This window comes from Equus przewalskii, chromosome 6 (assembly GCF_037783145.1).
Source record: "Equus przewalskii isolate Varuska chromosome 6, EquPr2, whole genome shotgun sequence".
NCBI classification, from domain to species: Eukaryota; Metazoa; Chordata; class Mammalia; order Perissodactyla; family Equidae; genus Equus; species Equus przewalskii.
In genome coordinates this window covers 26190357-26212456 of record NC_091836.1, presented here as the reverse complement: position 1 = coordinate 26212456, position 22100 = coordinate 26190357, and the positions used below count along the sequence as shown (strand labels likewise).

The 22100-nt window shown below is 50.5% G+C and overlaps 1 protein-coding gene across 5 annotated transcripts in view; it reads left to right on the top strand.

Moving 5' to 3' along the window:
• DSCAML1 (DS cell adhesion molecule like 1) overlaps positions 1-22100 on the top strand; it is a 339404-nt gene that overhangs the window by 14510 nt on the left and 302794 nt on the right. For 3 of the 5 annotated variants that reach the window (XM_070623205.1, XM_008516706.2, XM_070623206.1), the window contains exons 2-3: positions 1808-2125; positions 5531-5677. In XM_070623205.1, the coding sequence (XP_070479306.1) occupies positions 1808-2125; positions 5531-5677 (465 nt within the window). The remainder of the gene's footprint in view (positions 1-1807; positions 2126-5530; positions 5678-22100) is intronic. The other 2 variants (XM_070623208.1, XM_070623207.1) reach the window with 1 other exon arrangement.

The window sequence follows — 22100 nt, the reverse complement described above, 5'->3', positions numbered from 1 at the left end:
AGGATGGAAGGTGGTGCTTCTCTCCCTCTCCAAGAGCCTTTCAGCCGCTAAGGGTGCAGTCCCTGGTGGGGACAGCAAATGCATTTGCTGCTAAGAGGACGCCCTGACACCACAGCAAGGAGCCCACGAATGTGTTTTCCAGCACTGCTGCTAATGGCTTCATCACGGCTTTTTATGAGATGATGTGAATTGCTTTGACCAATGAGGCTTAATGGCCTTCCTCAATGAGCTGCCCCGTCTATTCTCCCTGGAGGCTCAGCTCAGAGTTAAACCAAGAATATTAATACGGGCAGGATCCGGGCCCTCCCCCTTCCTATAAAGTTGTGGAAATTGAGGTCAAGTTGGGTCCCCTGCAACGTTCTTTAAACAGGCAGCAGAGTGGTTTGTCTGCTCCCTGATCTTCCTGGTGGAGAGGGAGTGGCTTCCAGCTGGACCCCTGGGACCAGGCCCTCTCTTCCTCGGGGTTTGCCTCCACTTGCTCAGAGGTGGCCCTTCTTAAGGGGACGGGGGGAGGGAGGGAAGGCCGGCCCTAATTCCACCATTCAGGGTGGCTTCCCCGAAGGGCAGGAAGGACTGAAGCGCTACGCTGGGATAAGAGTTGGAGATGCTGTTCTCTGGTCAGGCGGCCCCGCGGTCATCAGGTAGCTGTGATCATGAACATGCTCTCCTGCGTGACTGAGTGTCAAAATGGCAACATGTCAGAGATGCCAGGCGTCTTTGCAGCCTTGTCCATCCGCCCTCCATTTTATAAGTGAAGGAGCAGATGATCAGAGAGGGGAAGGGAATCCCACAGTCAGTCAGTGTTGGGTGTAGAACCTGGGTGGCTCTCTTGCTCCCCGAGCTCAGATCTGGTCCACCCACAGTACCGCTGGTCCTCATTCAGCCCTCTGGGGCAATGCGTTTTCCAAATCAACTCCAGAGGCAGCAGGCAGCTCTCAAGGTCTCCTGCCATCTTCTCTCTTCCAGGCGAGCATCCCCAGTTCCTGCAGCCATTCCCTCTGAGAACATAATCTTGAGACTTTTCCCTTTCAGCTATAGGATGAGAGAAAGTGCACCAAGATCCTCTTTAGGAGCAATGGGTTCAAATTTTAGTCTGTAGCTTAGCAGCTGTGTCATCTCAGGCAAATCAGATAACTCTTCTCAGCCTATAAAAGGGAATGATAAAAAAGAGGTGGTATTGGGTCCGGCCCAGTGGTGCAGCAGTTAAGTGCGCACATTCCGCTTCAGTGGCCTGGGGTTCACCGGTTCCGATCCCAGGTGCAGACATGGCACAGCTTGGCAAGCCATGCTGTGGTAGGCGTCCCACATATAAAGTGGAGGAAGATGGGCACGGATATTAGCTCGGGGCCAGTCTTCCTCAGCAACAGAGGAGGATTGGCAGCAGGTGTTAGCTCAGGGCTAATCTTCCAAAAAAAAAAAGGAAAAGAGGTGATACCATCTCCTCTCAGGGTTGCACAGATGAATTGAGGTAATGGCTGTGAACCTGACTGCATACAGTAGGTGCTCAATAAATGTTTATTATCTAAGCAATTTCAGTGCCTCTCCTACTGTGTGGATGCCAAGAGTGGATCTTGGCTTCAGACCCAGCAACATAGCAGAGTGGTGGGCACCTCCATCCATGAACTTGGCACGGAGAATGAGATGTTGTAATTGTTGCTATTCTTGTGCTAGGTTGGAAGCTTCCATAGGACAGGAACTATCTCTTATTCACCTTTTCCGGTGCCTGGGGTATAGTGAGCGCTCAATAAGTGCTTTGATGAGGGTCTTCCTAGGGCGCTAACCCAGCCTCTCCCCTGCCTCCCCGCAGCCCGCCCTGAAGATGTCGGCACCAGCCTCTACTTTGTAAATGACTCCTTGCAACAGGTGACCTTTTCCAGCTCCGTGGGGGTGGTGGTGCCCTGCCCGGCCGCGGGCTCCCCCAGCGCGGCCCTTCGATGGTACCTGGCCACGGGGGACGACATCTACGACGTGCCGCACATCCGGCACGTCCACGCCAACGGGACACTGCAGCTCTATCCCTTCTCCCCCTCCGCCTTCAATAGCTTTATCCACGACAATGACTACTTCTGCACCGCGGAGAATGCGGCCGGCAAGATCCGGAGCCCTAACATCCGCGTCAAAGCAGGTGAGGGACCAGGCGGCTTTCCCCTACCTGGGAGCTCAGTCTGAAGCGGGGGGGGGGGGGGGGGGGGAGCGAGCGAGTTGGGGGGGGGAATGGGGAGTGGGTAGCGCCCATCGCCCATCATTCTGAGGATCTGTGCGTAACATGCTAGGGATTGGGCGGCAGGTCGTGGGGTGGGGTGGGCTGTGGGTGGGGCTTGGAAGAAGTCAGTCCCTCAAGCTAAGTTTTGTTGTTACTGTGTGTCCTTAAGCGGAGAACACACCTTTCTGAGCCTCGGTTTCCTCATTCACAAAGCTGATGCCAACACCTACCCCATTCATCACCACACGTCAGGGTTAAATGAGATAGCACTCATTTAAATTATTTAAGCGCTCACTTCAGTGCCTGACTCATGGAAAACAGCCAATGAATTTCTTTTTTTTCTCAAAAAAAAAAAAACCTTTTATTGAAATAGAATATATAAAGAGAAGTGTATATAAGTATATAGCCTGATGAATTTTCACAAAGTTTAGCTAATATCCAGATCAAGATATATGATATCAGCACGTCAGAAGCCTCCTTTATGCTTCTTTGGGTCACTGCTCCTAGGGGAGACCATAGTCCTGACTTCTAGCAATATAGGCGTTTGCCTGTTTTTGTACTTTACGTAAGCGGAGCCCTACGGTAGTTGTTCTCTTGAGTCTTTTGCTCACTGTTATGTCGGTGGGCTTTACCCCTGCTGCTGTGTGCAGCTGTGGGTGGTTCATTCTCATTGCCGTGTGGTCTTCTATTGTGTGACTATCCCACACTTTATTCATCCATTCCACTGTTGACGGACAGTTGAGTCTAACATAGCTCCTGAGAATAGGCATTTAGGTAAAATTCACGATGGGATAATTTTAGCAGTGAAGGATTTTGGTCTCTGGAAGAGTTGATGGAGGCAAGGAAGTGAGGGTTTCTGGGATGGTCTCATTTCTCTGGGTGAGGGCTGGAGATGAGGGACTGAGTTAGACCAGCTACACTTAACGAGGCTGTCCTGATATGCTGGTGTGTCCTAATGAGTTGTAAGATGTGCCTCAAATAGTAATAAAGCACTGAGGTTTGGGGAGTGACTTTCTTGGAGGAGGTTTTGGGGTGGCAGAGGACAGCCGGTGTCCTAGCCGGCCACTGCAGCAGCACCAGGCCTGGGGCGTGCCATCGTTCCTGGCCATGTGTTGGGCAGAGGAGAGTGGATTCTGGGGAGGGTCTCCCAACCTACGTGCCTAGTGACAGGTCCTGCAAGACCTCTGACTGCCTGTGTCCTTCTGCCTTGGCAGTGTCTCTTGCAAGGACAAGGTTCCAAGCAGCTGGGAACAGGTGTTTGTAGGGGTGAGGTGGGATGAGAGCTCTTAGTTAAAGAACTGGTCTTCATCTCATTGGTTTGTCTGGGGAGAGAGTGCAAGCTCTTCGAACCTAGGGCCGTGCTCAGTGTATGCCCCCTGGGGCTCCCCGTGGAGCCTCTTTTCAGGAGTAGGTCCTTTGCTCTGTTCCCCTAACACAACACCAGGTGCTGGGCTGGGAGCCCTGAGGCCAAGATTTGGAACCCAGTTCTGGCCTGTACAGCCTGGAGGATTGGGCTAAAAGGAGGTGACCTCATATTTCCTGTTACATGCCCGTTATTGGGTTAGGATGTGATCTTCACAATAATCCTGTAAAGTGTTTCTTACTTACAAATGGGGGGACTGAGACAAAGAGAGGTGATGTCGTTGCCCAAGGGCACGTAGGCAGTTAGTCACACAGGTGTAGCTATAATGACAAGTGACATTGTTGCAGTGCTTTCCATGTGCCAGGCCTTCTACATGCTGCTATTATTATTACTGTTATTTCCTTTCACAAATGAGGAAACTGAGGCACTGAAAGGTTAACTAGGTCTTGTCTAGGTCACGCAGCTGCTCAGAGGAGGATGCAGGGCCTGCTCGTTGGACGCTCTTAACCATTAGTACCTGCTGGTCCCTGGGACTCATCTGGATGGTGTGCACCCAAACCCAGCCCTTTCCACTCCTCCACTCTGCTCCCTCCAGCGTCGGCTCCCCTTAGTCTCCTTTCTGTTCCCCCCTTCATCTGCAGGCAGTGCCATGCCCAGACCCACAACAGGGTGGACCATGGCCTCACAGAGCAGGCAGAGCTGTCTCCTCTCTCTCCTCCACCTCAGCTGTCTCTCTTCCCCATCACGGCCACAACACGGAGAAGGGGAAAGAATAAAGGCATGGGGAGGCCTGGGGAGGGCTGGCCCGCCTGGAAACACAGCCAATTAAGAGGCTCTTGATGAAGCCAGAGGGGCTGCAGGTGCACAGCCGGAGGGGCTGCTAGGCCCTGAGCGTCGCCTGGGCAACCATGGCAGGGAGAGCAGGAGGGCACGCTGCCCAGGTGCCTGCTGAGGGACAAGGTCGGGAGGCGGTGGGGCTCTGGATGCTTCAGCTCTGCTTGGCAGAGAAGGGGCAGAGGATGGAGTGAGTTGGAAGAGGCCACGTGGAAGAGGACGAGGGGGAGGCAGAGGCAGAGGGCTGGGCCAGCCCATCCCTGGGACCCAACGAGTTTGGTGGCTGCAGGTGACAGCTCCCCGAAAACCAGCCCTGGGACCAAGACAGGAAGCCTCTGTGCACACTGTGAGGGCAGCCAGGCAAGGCTGGGGGTCTGGCTGGGGGCAGCAGCAGGAGGTGGGAGAGAGCAGCAAGGAAGCTTCGTTATGGAGAATCTTGGAGGCTGGCCGTGTCTCTGGGGTTCTGCATTTTCAGAGATGGTCACAGTTTCAAAAATTCTCTCCCATTTTGCTTATAGACCACCCAGCCCTCCAGAAAGTTCAGGATGTAAACTCCCGTTTCCCAAACCGCTTTTCACATTGAAGTGGCACAAAAATCTGTGGTTAGATCATGTGTCCTGGTTTTTATTTTGGCAATTTATGGTCACTGTGCCGCAAACTGTTGCTACCCTGGGCCCAGGGATAATGTAGGGAATCAGATATGTTTCCTTGGAGGCATTCTAGTATACTTCTGTATTACCCACATCCCCTTCTTGTGTATGATCACCTTGCAGGGCTTGAGTGCTACCCTCAAGGTCCTAATGTCTTATGCAGTTTGTTAATATTCGCCGAAATTGGAAAGGTTGGACGTTGGATTTATGCTCTTGCAGAGTGAGGCAGGGTATTTCTGAGGGAGAGTAGGCTGCCCAGGGGAGTAGGGGCAGGTTGATGGAGAAGGAGCTGTGCAGGCAGAAATCAGATCACGGCAGGAACTTCTGGTCTGGGTAAGTGGGAGGTAGGGGAAGAGGTGATGGAGGCTGAGGCCTGGGGTACTGAGGGAGTTGAGCTTGCTTTCTTGGGGCCCCCCCACCATGTCCCATCCGAGGCTTGTGACACCTGTCTCTCCCCAACCCCCCCACGTCTCTCTGCAGTTTTCAGGGAACCCTACACCGTCCGGGTGGAGGATCAAAGGTCAATGCGTGGAAACGTGGCCGTCTTCAAGTGCCTCATCCCCTCTTCAGTGCAGGAATATGTTAGCGTTGTGTCCTGGGAGAAGGACACGGTTTCCATCATCCCAGGTAAGGAAGTGCTGTGGGGCCTCGGCGGACAGCGGTGCTGGGGTTGGGGAGACTGAAGCAGAGGTGCTGAGTTGGTTGCTGAGCTAACTGAGATCTTGAGGTTGGTTCTGGTGAGCGATTTGTTATTGTTTCGGTGATGCTCTGGCGAAAGTGTCTTGGGTCTCGGCTTGGTGCAGCTCTGTGTGGGGTGGTGAAAACCCGCGTGCCAGGGGCCTCTGCTGAGTGTGTGAAGGTCCCATCAGACACAGAGTGGGTCCTGTTTCTGCAAAGGAGTGGGGTCGCCATCCTTCCTGACCACTGGGTCTTTGCTGGCCCTTGCCCTTAGTGATGGGAGACAAGACTAGAAGCATCTTAACTGTGAAAAGTTGTCAGGGGAGGAGGGAAAAGAGACTGGTTTGTGGTGTCTTTTCCTGCCTTGAATGACTAGGACATGAGTGCTGGATTCTCGGAGGACCAGACTTGAGTCAGCATGCGCATGGGACGTTTTTTTCATGAGTTGGCCAAAGAGCCCATCACAATTCCAATGGGCCCTCTTCTTGCCTGGTATTGGGAGAAAAGGTTAATACCGCATTGTAGGTTCACCTTGTTAGAGCTGCCGTGTTTGTGAGCCCTTCGTTATCGGTTCTTTTCCCTATGCAGGGTTGTCTTTTCAACAGGAAAACAGGTCTGGGAACCCCAAGAGAGGACTTCAAGTCCTCAAAATACCTCTAGGCTTTGGTTACAAAATGCTGGGGTTTTCCCACCACTCCAGCCTCTCTCCCTTCATCCCGGCACATTGTAGAGGCTCTGATGCTGTTTCTTCTTCTCTTGACCAAGGACCTTGTTTTCCTTTCTGTAAAATGGAACTTGACCAGATGCTCTCTGAGTGCCGCTGCAGCATTGACGTCCCATCGCTGGTCATATGAAATGATTCTAATTGCTCCAAGTTTTCGGGTTAGTTGGGGAAGACAAGACTTCTATGCATGAAACCTGTAAAGCAGGGGTTCTTAATCCTGCTACATGTTTGAATCCCTGGGAGATCTTTGGAAAACACCAGTGCTTGGGCCCAACCCCCAGTCAGTATCTCAGAGTAGAACCTGCATCAGCCCTTTGGAGACTCCTTAGGTGGGTCCAGTGTAGAGCCGGGAGAAGGACCGATGTTTGGGCACATTGACAGCTAATGTGGCAGGATACTTTTTTTGAGACATTAATTTGTGTTTTGCTCTTGGTACTTTTTCCTTCTCTCAGTTCCGGGCAGCTGGCCAGAAGGTATAATGTCCTCAGAGCTTGTGATGGGACAGGAATCTGAGGCTACCTGAAGACAGCCGCTCTTCTTGCCCTTGGGGAAACCATAAGCGAACAGGGAAGATGAGGATGGGTGTTCTGGCTGAGGAGGAGGGTCTCTGAGGGCGGGGAACAGGAGACAAAAGGATGTCAGAGACGGGGATTGTGCTGTAGGCTCCATGGGTACAGCTGAAGGAGGCGGTTGGACCCCACAGGAGTGGCTGTGTGTGGCTCCACAGGGTCTGCGACTGAGGCTAGTGTTCTTGTGTCTATATGAGACACGACGTGCTCAGCCAAGACCCAAAGGGATCATGCAGGCAGGGCCGACAGGCTGGTGAGGACCAGAGACCCTTGGCAACAACCAAGGTTGTTATTGGGAAGCTCCAGTAGTGATGGAGATTGAATTTCTTGTCTATCCAGCAGAGTCAGATTGCAGGTGATTTAAAGAACATAAAGAAATATGATATTTCTTATACACTTGAGTTTATGGACTATGAGTTATATCTATTAAAGTAATAATAATAATAAAATAATATTAAAAAATTTTGAGTGCTTACTATATGCCAGGCACTGGGCTAAGAAGCTTTCAAATATGACCTCATTATATCTTCACAAAACGTCCTTAAGTGTATTTTCCCCCTTCACTTTACAGAAGAGGAAACTGAGGCTCAAAGAAGTGAAGTAACTTCTTCCGGGTCACACATCTATTAAGCAGAGGTGAGGGCTTGAACCCAGGTCTGTGCACTTACCCCCACACAGAACTGCGTCCAGGCACCAGTACAAGTGTATCCAGTAAAGCGTTGCTTTGGGTACAATGGAGGCTTGTGTGCTGTGGGCCTCAGGAGCGGAGAGACTCAGTGCTGGTTTAGGGAGGGCTTTGTGGCCCCAGAGGAGGGCAGTGATTAAGAGCCTAAAATCTAGGACCAGACTGCCTGGGTTTGAAACTCACCCCATTGCTTACAAGCTGAGCAAGTCATTTTTCCCTGAAGTGCCTCAGTTTCCCCAAGTGTAATAAAATGGGGATCATGATTGATTACTTTATAGGGTTCAAGTAGGAATGAAATGAGTTAATATGTAGAATGTTTTGAACACCGCCTGACACACGGAGGATGGTCTGTAGCGATGAGGATTACTATTTGGTGGAAAAGAGCGTTCATTCTCCTCTTTGTACTGCTGTTTCCTATTGCTGGGTGTGTATTGCTACCATGTAACAGGGTCTGTGTCCCCCATTAGACTGAGTGTCCCAAGGTTAGGAACTGGGTTGTTTTCATCCACACATCCCTGGCTCTTCACACTCAGGATACATGCTCACTAAATGTCCAGTGGGTGCGTGAATGGATGGTTGGGAGAGTTCTGAAGGAATATGGGAGCAGCATGGACAGAGGCATTGAATAAGGACGAGCACCATGGGCGTGGAGTAGCAAGAAGCCAGCTCAGGCAGGAGAGAAGGAAGGTTAACCTGGCTCCTGTGTGTCGGAGCTGGAGGCAGTGAGCTTCCCTGGGCGGCCCTTGTAGTTGGTGCTTCAGGGCTGTCTTTGATATCAAGACTGGGCTGGTGGCCCCAAAGGGCATAATTATCAGGGAAGTGGGCTTGATGCTAATCTTCAGGGTTCTGTTAAACTTTGGTTCTATAGAACCCCCTTTCTTTCCTCGAGAATTTTCCTCCCCTGCCCGGCCCTCCAGCCCCATCCATAATCATTCTAGATCTTTCTACAGCTATGTTTTAGATCCAGGGACAGGCTTCCCAAAGCACGTGAATCCAGCTAACATGCTCCCAGAGGAATCCAAGAGAACCAGGGAGAGCAGGGTTTTGCTTCCTCCAGGCTCTGTAGATGAGAGGCCTGAACTTGGGTCCACATGCTGCATACCTTAATTTTGGAAAATGCAAATTGTTTACTGATTTTTTTCATAAAAATAAGATTCTCTGCCATCCATACTTGCAGAGTACCCAGTGTGTGTGTGTGTGTGTGTGTGTGTGTGTTTGTGTTTGTTGGCTGGGCAGTTGGACAGCAGCTTCTCACAGTTGAGGAGATTTAATAATTAGGTTGCCTCGAGGTTAAGGAAGGACCAAGGAGCCCGAGTTATGTCCCCCTGACACTTCAGGGTCACCTTCTGGAGCAGGGAGAACGGGGTTGATTTTGATCTCTGGATCTGCAAAGCTGGGCTCAGATCCTCCATATACCACAAGGCCAGCAGGAGCAGGTGCTGGAGAGCAGGAAGAGGGACGGGGAGGCTGACGTGGGCCAGTCTGGGCCCCAGGAGACATCTCCTTGGGGAGAGCAGGTGCCCTGGGAGGAGGGGGCCCAGTGGGGTGAGTGCAGGCCCCTGTGAACTAGGAGCCTGCCCTTCCATGCCTCTCTCAGAGGGGCTTTGGGAGGAATTAAAGGCTTGGGGCCTAAGCAAGCTCTGTGAGTTGGGTATTTGCGCACAGGTTAGCCTCGCCAGCTGTCCACGGTTGGGAGGGGCAGGTAAGCCTCGTGGAGCTGGCCGGTGAAACTCCAAGCAGCTTTTTGGCTGTGCTTTTCCCAGCCGGGGTAGGTAGAGTCTAGAGAGACGGCCCGAAAGGAACTTTGCCCAGAGCTGCCTTCTACCTCTGCCCCCATCTCCCGCCTTCCCCTCCCCTAAGCTGGCCATCTTCCTTCCATCAGGCTGCTTAAAGATGTGCATGTAAAATCACAGAGCCTCTCGCCTATGATCTGGCATGCTCCTACCCCTTACTTCTCTCCTGGGGGACTTGGTCTTGAGACGAATTGGCTCTCCTGAGCGGGCGGGCAAAGGGCTGTGCGCGAACGTAAATTAAAATGAAGGCCTCCAGTGAAGCCGAGATGTGGTTTCATTTCCCATCTGCATGATCACCATTACAATGCATGTTATTGGATATAAAGATAAATCCGGCCCTGTTCCTAATAGCTTTTAATTTCCACCAGACCTGATTATATCGATGCAGGCTTCTTGTGGGAGTTTCCCAGCATGCTCTTCACCAGCATCCTGACTGGCTGTCTTGGCCCCAGTGGGGAGTTTTGGACACTACTCAGATGTGGGCCAGATGTATCTGCTGGTGCTGTGGACGGCAGGCCTGGATCAGCTCCCTTGTCTATGCGGATGGGGCTCCTCAGTGCTGAGTTGTCATCATGCCTGACTGGCCTGGGAGTGCACTGGGGGTACTGTGTGTTGGGGAGGGGAGAAGGGGGGATCAGAAGGAATCTGGCCAGGGGGATCCCTTCTGAAAAGTGGTCAGTGCTCCCCAACTGCAGCCCATATTTGCCCAAGGTGAGAGTCAGTGAGCCCACCACCCTTCTTCCACCCCCTTAGTTGTCCCGGGATTCCAAGTTCCATGGGTTTTCGTCCCTCTTTTCGTTAGGTTCTGGTATCCCTGCCTGGTCTGCATCAATCTCTTCCTCTCCTTATTGGTACCCTACTCCCCTTTTGTCCTTTAAACTGCGTTCCTCTGTCCCCTTCCGTGAGCCTGCAGCAGAACTTGTCACTCCTCTGGTTCCATTCCTGGAGCATGTACCTCCTTCTGTCTTACATTGTAGGTGGTTGTTTCCGTCTGTCTGTCTGCTGCAGGAGGCTGTACAACTGTATCTTTTTCATCCCTTTATCCCCAGGGCCCTCGTAACACCTGTCACAGCATAATAATAATAAGATTAATGATAATATCTATCATGAATTGAGACCTCTTTTGTGTTAGGCATCTTATATATTATTATCTCTAATCCCCACAATAACACTTTAAGAGAGAGAACATTTTTTGTTTTGTTGGTTTTTTTTTTTCTTCCAATTTTATAAATAAGGATGGTGAGGCCCAGGGAAGTTAAGCAACTTATCCAAGGCTGCAAAGCTAATAAGCAGCCTGGGTTTGAGCTGGGGTCCTCAGGGGTGCTCTTCTGCCTGCTGCCTCTCCAGAGCAGGCTCCTCATTAAGAGTGGACTGTCCTCAGGTTCTAACATAGGAGGAGGCCTCCTCCCTGCCTCCAGCACTTGCCTGGGGACAGAATCATGTCATCAGCCCTTGCCCTGACCTCTGGCTGTGTGTGCGCTGACCAGAGGCCTTGACTTTTCTGAAGGGCAACAGATCTCCAGCTGAAAAAATCAGTGAACAAAACAAGTGTTCTAACAAGAAGCCTTTATTGGGCCCCGGCGCTGTGTTTGGCCCAGTGGGAGGCACAAAGACGGGCCTGATCTGCGAATTTAGGATTCCGTTCATGTTGTCAGCTCTGATGGACAAGGATGGTTAATCTCTACACAATGAACAATCAAATATGATCATGGTTTGCTTTGGAATGCAGAGTCAACTTACTAATTGCATTTTGCTCAGGCTGAAACTAAGGCTACTTTGAGTCTCTACCAGCTTGGGCGCGGGATGACACAGACGACAGAGAGCTGAGGTGGCGCCTGGAAACCAGTTTGGACACAAGTAGGCTACAAGCGGATGGAGTCACAGACTGTCAGAGCTGGAAAGGCCCTGGAGGTCATTTACCGATAAAGAAACCGAGGCCCAGACCCGTGCTCTCCCGTGCCTCCTTCGCCCCTTCTCTCCCACTCATTCTCAGAGCAGGTTATTTTAACCACTCGTAAGGGGCTTGTCTTTTACCACCAGATGTCTTTCCTTCTTTGTCTGTCTCAAACCTCCCCATCTTTCAAAGTCTGGTTCAAATACCACTTTTTCCATGATGCCTTTCCCAATTTCTGCTAAGAATGGATTTAAAAATCACCCAGATTAACCTGCTTCTAGGGGATCCTTTTCTGAACTCCGTCCAAACTTTATCAGTTCCTTGCTCAAGACACTAATCGTGTTTTGTCCTGCATATTTTAAAATCTGTATTAGCCCCTCACCGAGAATGTATAATCATCAAGAGCAGAATCTGTATTTTATTCAGACCCCTCTCCCCTCCGGTGCTCATAGAAGATGATTAATGGTAATGACGAAATGCCAGTCTCTTCCCTACTGGACTGTCATGTGCAGTAAGAAAGGAGAGAGGTCTGCCTAAGGTCACATGGAAGACTGGTGGCATTACAGGATTTAGGGTTGGCGGTTCTCAGTCTCCATTACGCCGAGCTGCTTCAGAGTTCCCCAGAGGGAGATGGCCTCCGTGGGTTCCTCCTGTGGTGCTTTCCTGTTTAGATGCAAAATTGGGGACCTCAGCTTGCAAGTATTCAGGGGCATGCAGAAAAGGCGCTGGGATGGTCAGCCAGTGCTCATGTGAAATAGGTGGTGCGTTCAAAGCAATTTAACAAATGGGGTTTGGCCCCTGCTGGGTGCTAGGCACAGTGTGAGGCCTTGCAGAGGAGTCAAATTTGACCATGAGCTATTTCTTCCCTTCAGCAGCTCCTATCTAGGGGTTATAGTATCTTCCGTGAAGAGGATGGTACAACAGAGGCCGGGGTTCTTTCTGATGGTGGCAGCCCAGTAAGGCATCATGGAGGGGAGGGAGGCCTCTAGTCAGGCCGTAGAATACATTCCCTAGGCCACGCGGACAGAAAGAACACTTTGGGTGGAGGTGTCAGCATGGATGAAGGCAAGCAGGCAAGGAAAGGATGGGGTGAGGCAGGGAGGGGATGAGGCTGGAGGGTAAGTAGAGGTGGTGAAAGATTGTCATTTAGCTCATGAAAGTCCTGTCTAGTTCTAGGGAAAAAAAAAAAAAGGACAACATGATAGTAACGATTAATATTTATTGAGCACTTCCTAAGTTGCCAGGCTCCATTCTAAGCATTTTACATGTTTAGCTCGTTTAATCTTCACAGCAATTTGAAGTTGAGGGAACTATTATTCTCCATTTTACAGATGAACAAACTGAGGCGCAAAGAAGCTAAGAATTCTCTAAAGTTAGTGATAGAGCCACAATTTAAACTTGTGTATTCCGACTCCGTTATTTGTGCTCCTAAGCTTTACACTATATTGCCTTGCAAAAAGTTAATATAGAGGATGTATTTTTTGAAAACTGCAAAGTCAAAAAGAAAAAGACACACAACCAAAATTGGGTAACTGATACAAGCAGACAATTTACAGAAGAGGTAGTGGGATGTGGCAGGAAGACGACAGGCTGTGGAGTCTGCTGCTCCTAATTGGTGACCTTGAGTAAATTACTTTCAAAGCCTCAGTTTATTCACCTGTGAAATGGGGACAGTGAAACCTACTGCACATGGAATCCTGTAGATGGAAATTAGGCCTCTGGGGAGACTTGAATTCTCAGACGGTGAGGAGTGGGCTAAATACAGCAGGGAAATTGCCCACCCAGCTTCATGACCTTGTCCGACCTTGGGCTGTGCTACCCTCTCTGGGTGCTGGTCTGGAGGCAGAGCGTGCGTTAGCCAGGATGCAGCCACCAAGGCGAGCGGTGGTCCTGGGAGCAGAGACTGGAGGATGGCTGCCCCCAAACGTGATCTTGAGAATGTCATAAGGAACTGGGGCTGGTAGTAGATGACCACTATAATGGGCCATGATAATCTGAGTAGAACGAGGGAAGCAAAATAACTGGGAGAGAGTGTGGTTAGTCTCTGTATTCACTTGTGCCTTGCGTGGTACCTGATAAAAGTTATGTTGAGGGAAGGCGTGAAGGCGTGCGGTTTGGTACCAACACAGCAAAGGTCACCTCCACAACCTCCCTGGGTCTAAGCTGCTCAAAGTGCTCAATCCCTGGTTCAGTAACGACTAGTATCTCATAACACTCTATAGTTTATAAAGCACTTTTATATGGTCTCGTTTGCTCCTCGCAGTCCCCCCGTTGCCTTCCCCATTTTACAGACCAGGAAACAGACAATGCAGTGAGGTTCGGTGACTTGTGCAGTTAGAAGCAAAGTAGAAAGGAAGGAAATAAACACGCATTAAGGTGGACGTGTATGCAGGGGCCTGTGGCACGTATCTGGATGTCATCTCATTTGATTGTCCTCTTAACCTTGTGAGGGAGGCATGCTACCCTCATTCTTAGGTGTAAAGGAAATGAGATTCAGAGAGGCCAAGCAGTTTGCTCCAGGTCACACAGCTTCTCAGTGGCAGAAACTGGGCTTGGACTGAGAGCTTTTGTCCCCAAAGCCCAAGTTCTTTCCTTGTAGCAAACTTTAGAGACTCCAGCCTGAGTGTTGTCCCAGGGACTTGGGACAATAGACAGTTACTATTTCCCTCACCAAGGCAGTTGTAGGGAGGAAAAGCAATGGCCCTTAATTGTGTGATTGTTGTTTGCTTTGATGGGGAGGGGCATCAGACTCAGACAGGCTTCTATTTTCCTCGGCGTGCAGAGAGAAAATCCTGCCTTCTAAAGCCTTACAACACGCTCTGCAGGTTAGAGATCCAAGGAAATATTCGGAAGCAGCAAAGGCATTCTCCCCCTGGTCAGATGGCCTAAACTGAAATGATAATCATAGTGATAATGACGGTTACTAAGAAAATAAGAGATCGATTACTGAGCTCCTAAGCAATAAGTGCTTTTCATGAGTCGTTTCATTTAATCTCCACGAGGTCTCATGTAGGTGATGGTATTGTTATCTCCATTTTGCAGATGGGGAGCCTGAGCCCAGAGAAGTCGGTCACCTGCTCGAGGCCATAGAGTGCGCGTGCGGTGGGGCAGGATCTGAGTCCAGAGCAGGTGGATTTCAGTTCTTAGGAAGGACTTGGGCCACCTCTCCAACTGCGCCCTGCTGCCTATGTCAGCTTTCATTGGGATAGTGCTCTCTGGTTTAGGAAGCCAGTTCACAGGCATCGTCTTACTGAATCCTTCCAACCCATCCCAGGCAGACGTATTCTTAACCTCACTTAACAGACAGGGAAGCCCAGGCTTGGGGGAATCGAAGGGCCTGCCCAAGGGTATGGCCAGGGAGGGGTATACCAGGACTCTGGTTTGGTGTCTGCACCCCAGGATCTCTTGAGGCCCCACCTGGAGCGCATGCCCGAAGCTCCCCAGGACCCCTTCCAATCTCCCAGCAGGCGAGCTGCTCTGCATTTGCACGCCAGTTGGATGGTTCCAGAACCATCAGCCGCGGCTCCTCAGTCAAGCAGAAATGTCTGTGTTCACAGGTGCCTCTGGCGGCGTGTGCATGTGTCGTGTTTTGCTTTTCCATTTAGTTCATGGCAGGCGCTGCGTTTCCAGAGCACCCACTGGGTGAATTTCAGCAGATTTAAGACGATTGCAGGCAAACGCTCGCCCCGGGATCATGCCGTGGCAGTGGACACGGAGCAAGCAGCATTGTTTGGTTAAGTTGACACCTCTGTAAGTTACCCTGAAATCAGAGTGGAATTTTTTATAGAAGGTTATCCTACACATAAATCATCATTAGACTACCTCATTTTTGTTTAATGCCTACCTAACTGCGCTCTAGTCTAAAAATGTGTGTTTAGTGAAGTCAAGGGTTGCAGGGAAATTATAGGGTTTTCAAAAACCCATTTGCTTTGCTGGTGTTCCCATCAGAATCAATCTTGCCTTTAGTTCTCCATCTCATTGCAAACATGCAGTATTGCGCACCGAATTCTGGCATTTAATGTAGGGTAGCATTTATTCAGAAGAAGCCAACGGTGCTTACAGAATGGGAGAGCTATGTATAGATGGCACTTCCTGCCAAGCCTGTGATTTTGAACTCTGTTGCGTATCAATGAGACTTCACCGCCAGAGCTGGAGCCGCGTGGGGACGGTTGCCAGCAGAGGCCTGCGCTGGGTGGCGGCGGGAAGGAAGCCTGCATCCGTGGTGCCGTGAGCCTCCCTGAGGGCCAGCACCTAGCAAGCACTCAGACAATGTTTGTTGAATGCCTAAAGGAACTTTTAACCAGAAGGGTGGCTGACCTTTGGATTAGGTTGTAGATAGGATGGATTAAAAGGAAGGGAAGGGTGTGGTTCTGTGGCTGCTGGAGTAAAGCTCTCGTTTGCTCCTGTTATGTCCCAAATCAGCAGGGCTTGCTTGGAGCCCCTTTTTGATGGAGTGAAGCTGTGTAGCAAAGCTAAATTGATGTGGGCTGTGGCCTCAGAGAGACTTGGGTTCAAATCCTGGCCCTGCCTTGTACTTGCCAGATGACCCTGGGTGAGTTCTTTAACTTCTCTGAGCTTCAGTCTCCTCATGTGAGAGGATTAGAAATTGTGTACTTCCTCTATATAGGGAAAACGTGCTTTTCGGTATAGTTTATATTTTTCTATATAGACCTGTTTTTTTACATATAGATTCTCTCTATGTAGGTTTTCAGTTTTTCCTAGTGCTGAGCAGACACACAATTAACTGTCCCAGGATTAGTCATCTTCTCCTTGAGACCTGGAAGGTCTCCATGAAGAGTGAGTCCCTAGGACTGAGCAACCGGGGGTGAGCATCCAGGTGTGAGCATCCAGGAGTGACCATATCATGGACTGACCGTGATAGAGTGAGCATCCAGGAGTGAGCAGCATGGAGTGAGCATCTAGGAGTGAGCATTTAGGTGTGAGCAACCAGGAGTGAGCATCATGGAGTGAGCATCTAGGAGTGAATATCTAGGAGTTAGCATCCAGGTGTGGGCATCCAGGAGTGAGTATCATGGAGTGAGCATCCAAGAGTGATCGTCTAGGCATGAGTGTCTAGGAGTGAGCATATAGGAGGGTGGGCTTGGCTGTCAGTGCATTGGGGTCACTTAACCTTCAGGGCTGAGGGCTTAAAGGTTAGGATGGTGAGGAGACAAACGCTCATGCTGGGGCAGAGGCAGGGTAAGCCCTTGGTGTTACCCCACAAGGCCGAAGCCCACTTCCTAACCTTCTGACTGTGGCTTTTGTGGTCTGCCAGGCGTCTTGCTGTGAACGGAAACTTCAGGAGCTTAGGCATGTGTCCTTGTCGGCTGCCAAGCCCGCCTTTTGCAGTGGCGTGCTGAGCCAGCAGGAAGCAGGCCCAGCTCTCTGCATCCCAGCTCAGTGGGCGGAGGGCCCCGAGGCTTGCATGGCCTCTCAATTGGAAGTGTTTTCGTCTCACACCTAGAGATTCCTCCCCTCCACTTTAAGATCAGAGCAAACCTGAATACGTACATCTTTAGGGACGTAGAGTCTGCCAGAATTCTGGGGAGTCACCTGAGAAGCAGAAGACAGATTGGGAGACAGAAGCCTGTGACAATGAGTGACAGAGGTGGTGAGAGTGGAGGGCAGCAGCAGAGTCTGGGCTCCAAGTTCAGCCTCTGCTTATGCACTGGAGTCAGCCAGGTGCCCGTGACCTTTATGCTTGGTGTGGTGGTCTGATGGGCTCTCAGCCTTTGTGAAGCAAAGAGATCCCTCTGAGAGCACTTGGCTGGGGTCCCTCTTCACTGCTCCCGGGAGTGCGACACAGAAAAGGAGAGGGCTTGTATCTAGAATATTCCAGAACCCACTGTTCCTGACACAGGCCTAGGGAGGCAGCAGTGCCCTCCTCAGGGCCTGTGCCAAGGAAAGGGCACAAACTCCATCAGGCTGTAGCTGTCAATGCCATGTCTTATGTCGACTTCATCCCCTGAATCTATCTAAATGGCTGTGTCGGCATAAGCAACAATTAGGTGGTTGAATTTTCAGTTCATTATTTAATTTAGCAAATGCTTTTTGAGAACTTCCTGTGTGCAAGATGCTGTGTTATATGGACAGTGATTCCCAGGGGGTTTTGCATGAGGATCTCCAGGGACTGGGAGAAATTCCTCTTCCCACACACCAAAGAAACTCAGTTTAATTAATATATATGTGTGTATGTGAATGAGTAATATGCAGGATGTAATTTGTACTTATCGAATGTGTACATATATGTGTTCACACACCTGCTTTTTTGGCCTGTGGCAAGGGGAGAGAGACTCACCTGTATCGACCCCCAGAAGGACCCCAGAGCAGAGACCTGAGGCAGACACCTTGGCCCACTGTCTGTGGGAAAGGGTCTCATAGGAGTTTCTAGCTCAGGAGTGTGTCAGGGTGAATGTTCAGGTCCTGGCCTTTTCTCCTGGGCAAAGAGGACGGCTCCCCGTTCCCCTCTTCATCTTCCGGGCAGGAATGAGGGTGGCCTGGCGTTCTGGATTTTATAGACAGCCTTGGATCAATCATATTCAGTGAGGCCTATGTGGTGTGGGGAGGGTGGGCAAAGGCGTGGGAGATGTGATTCACTGTGCCTGTCTTTGAGGGGCTTGCTGTCGAACAGGCAAGATGAGCTTGGGGTACAGGTGACCCCAACACGAGGCAGAGTGTGATGAGGGTGCAGGATAAGCGCCAGCTTCTGGGGGCTCAGAGGTGGGGAGCCCTGTCTCCTGTACTGGAGCAGGCGCCTTGTAAGCAATAGCATTTCCTATGGGTCCTGGAGAATGGATTGTTTTGGCAGGCTGAGTTCCCACAGGGGAGAGTCTTCTAGACCTGTCAGCGCTCAACTTTAGAATTACCTTGGGCGCTTTTAAAAAACACTGCTTTGGGGTGTTTGGCTGTTGGGTTTTGGGTGTTTGGGTATTGGATTTGGGCCCAATCCCGGACAATTGAGTCAGAGTCTCTTGGAGTAAGACCTAGGCATCTGTATTTGTGAAAGCCCCCTAGGTGATTCTGGTGAGCAGCTCGGTTGCATACCTCTGTTCTGCACTCAGGAGGCCATGGGGGTGAAATCCTGGGGCACTGAGAACAAAGACCGCACTCCTGGGGCAAAAGAGCCCAGTTTGCCTGGAGCTCAGGATACATTTAAGGGTGGGGTGTAACTGATGCAGCACTGAGTTGTATGCAATTAAAGGGCAATGAGGAGCCATTGGAGATTTTGAGTGGGGAATGGTCTGGAAGGACTTTGGGGAGCTGGTCTTCGGTGATCAAGGATGTTCACAGAACTGTGGAGATCATCCATGTCTCAGCCTCCTGGAACCCATGTGTCCTTGAATTTCTCAGGAATTACCACTGGCATCTTTCAGGCAGGCAGGCCACAGGCAAGCTCTGTCCTATACCCCACCCTCCCTCTTATTCCTGCCCCCTTCCCTGAGCTGCTGTCCCATCACCCGGGGCACTGGTGGGGCAAATGTGGGAACTTGCCAGAGAGGCTGGGGGCAGGAAGGGCCCCCCAATGTCATACCCAGAGTTTAAGCAGTTTGGGAATGTAATGCAAGCTGGACAGTCTCTTTCTCTTTACAATATCAGTGAGTTAAATTTGTACTGTGCTTTTACAGTTTACAGCACACTTTATATATATGTATATATTGTACTTTGACTCTCATACTGGTTCTGTTTAGCCTGGAAACATTATCCCCGCTTACAGATGAGCAAACAGAGGCTCAGCAACTTTACTCTGCTGCCTTTCTCATTCCTCCTAGACTCACGAGAAGAAAAACTTCATGACGTTGGGGAGGGAGCACCACAGGCCAGCACTTATTCAATTTCTGGACTGTGGGCCAGACGCTGTCAGAGATGTGATCTCAAGTTTAAAAGACAGACTATCTTTTCTGTTTCCTTCTGGTCTGTGGCCTGTGATGAATGAGAAAATACTTGGCCTCACCAACAGTTACACGACTGGATAAATAAAACAAGGCCAGGTCGTTGGGTCAGAGAGGGAGATGAGGCCATGCGGTGCCGTGTGCACTGAGGCTGCACCCGTTGTTGTGTTGAATTGGGGGGGGTGGGGAGGGGGTGGTAATAATGAAACAGCACTTGCCATATGCCGGGCACTGTGAAATCACTTTACACGAACTTGGTTAGTCCTCCTAATGCCATGATAAGGTAGGTAGAATTGTCATCCCCATTTTAAACACAAAGAAAATGAAGCACACAGGGGTGAAATGACTCACCCAAGGTCACACCTTTAGTGAGAAGCAGCGTGGGGACTCAGTCCCAAGTCATCTGGCACCGCATCCCGCTTTTCACCTCTAGGCCATAACATCTGGGTCTCCTGGTTCCCAGTTCCAGAGTTTTCCATTGGACTGGGCTAGGAGGAGGAAGGAAGGACCACAACAGGCAGGCTTCAGTCTGAGTACAAGGTGTCCAGATCCGAGGCCTTAGTCTGAATGTGTCCAGGTGTGAGATCTCATCTGGGGGCTGGGTGTCCAGGTGTGAGATCTCATCTGGGGGCTGGGTGTCCAGGTGTGAGACCTCATCTGGGGACTGGGTGTCCAGGTGTAGACCTCATCTGGGGTCTGGGTGTCCAGGTGTAAGACCTCATCTGGTGGCTGGGTACCCAGGTGTGAGACCTCATCTGGTGGCTGGGTGTCCAGGTGTGGGGGTTTATCTGGAGTCCAGGTGTCCAGGTGTGGCCTCTATAAGCACCTCTGTGCTTTCTCTGCCTTTTCCCTCTTTCCTTTGGATCACTTGTCTTACAGTCTCCAGCTCCCCGAGAGCATGGTGAGGATCAGGCTAGAAAGGTGGGGAGGTGCATGGAGTTTCCAGCTCCAGCTGCCTCCCTAAATTATTTTAGGCCCTCTCTCTCATGTTGGTTTCCTCATCTGTAAGTGAAGAGGCTGGAACAGATGATCCCATAGGTCCCTTCCAGCTTAGTTCAGTTCAACAAACTCTACTGGGCCCCGAGCGCCCTCCATCATATTGGGCACCAGGAACACGGTGACAGGTCTGTGTTCTGCTGGGGAGACAGACACGTTAAGAAAAAAGCTCCAACATGCATATTCCTTAAGGAAACTCTTGCACATGCGCACACAGAGGTGAGGACAGGAATCGTCATGGCAGTATGTTTGTGATAGCAAAAAATTGGAGCCCAATCTGGATAAATGAAATCCACTATATTTCTATAATACATGAACCAGAGCTTTACAAATCAGCCTGGACACATCATGGAAAAATGTTGAATGGAGAAAGGCAAATTGCAGAAGGATGCGTATGTTATGGTACCATTTGTATAAAGTTTGAAAACATGCAAAACGGTACCCTGTATTGTTTCCGGATACGTACATATGTTGCAAAAGTATAAAACATTCATGAGAATGATAAACACCATATTTAAGATAGTGCCTACCTCTGAGGAAGGAGGCAGCGGGCTCACGGAGGGAAACACAACTCTTTTCTGAACGTCTTATTTCTTAAAATGGTTCTTCTAGAAAAGATCTGAAGGAAATATAGCCAAAATAAACGTGGATTTTTGGTATTATTTTTACCCATTTCTATATGCATGATATACTTCATTAGAAAAGCACCCATTTCAACACAATATGCAAAATGCTAGGAAAGGGGTAAGGTCGCAGTTTGGGTCCCCCTGTGACATTCCAGGGTTGGGGGCCTGGGAGGGCGGAGAGAGGAGGTTGTTGGTGAAGGTGAGATTTGGGGGCTGACCCTGGGAGGGTGGTGTTGGTGGAGTTGGGCGGGGTGGCAAGCACACATACCCACATCTCAGCTGTGCCCTCCATGACATCTTTCCTGCCCCCTCTGCCCGGGCGAACTTGGCCAGGGTTGGTTCTCAATAGTTGTTAAATAACAAGAATTAAAAGTGGTATGAATATAAGGGGAGGAGAGATGTGTCTGCCTGGGGATCCCATTGTAATCTGTTTCCTGGTTTAATGAGAGTCTGGAGACCCAGCAGGAGGACACTGAAAATGAAGAATACTAGGGGTACACATGGGGCCGGGAGGCCCTCTTGCTCTGGCATTCTCCAAAGAGCTGGGAACTGAGGAATGTCCTGGTGGCCCTTTGTCCTGGGGGGCAGTCAGTCAGTGTCAGCGGCCAGCTGGGTAGGGACAAGTGACTTGGGGATGAGGGGAGAGGCCCGGATAATTACCCCCTTTCAGAGGTTTACTCCCACTTCCAGCTTAAATTACAAGAGAAAGCTGGGGGCCTGGGTCACAGCCAACCAGGAAACCTGAGAGAGAAAGGTGATCTCCTGGTGTTCTGGGAGGGAGCCTGCCTCTGGACCTGGAGAACAGAGGGTGCGCTGGGCAGAGGGCGGGGCAGAAGTCGCCAGCTGCTGCCTTTTACTTTGGCTCTTAGAACACCTAGTTTTATTCCAATTTACCCTGAAACAATGATTTCCCCTGTCCTGTCCCTCCTCCATTTCCCCCCGGCTCTCACATCCCCGTGTCCCCAGGTGGCGCATGCAGGTGGTAGAAGTGGTTTGTCAGGGCTGGAAGCGAGCCCAGTCCCCTGCTCACGTTATGGACGACCTTCATGGCCTTGACTGAGCCTGGGATTCAGGCTTCAAGAAGCATCCTCCTACAGGATGAGGAGGCCGTCTCATTCTCAACAGAGTGGATTCGTGTTGAGATCCTCCAAGGTCTGGAAGTATGGCCAGAGTTTCCAGAGAACACGGAATTCGCT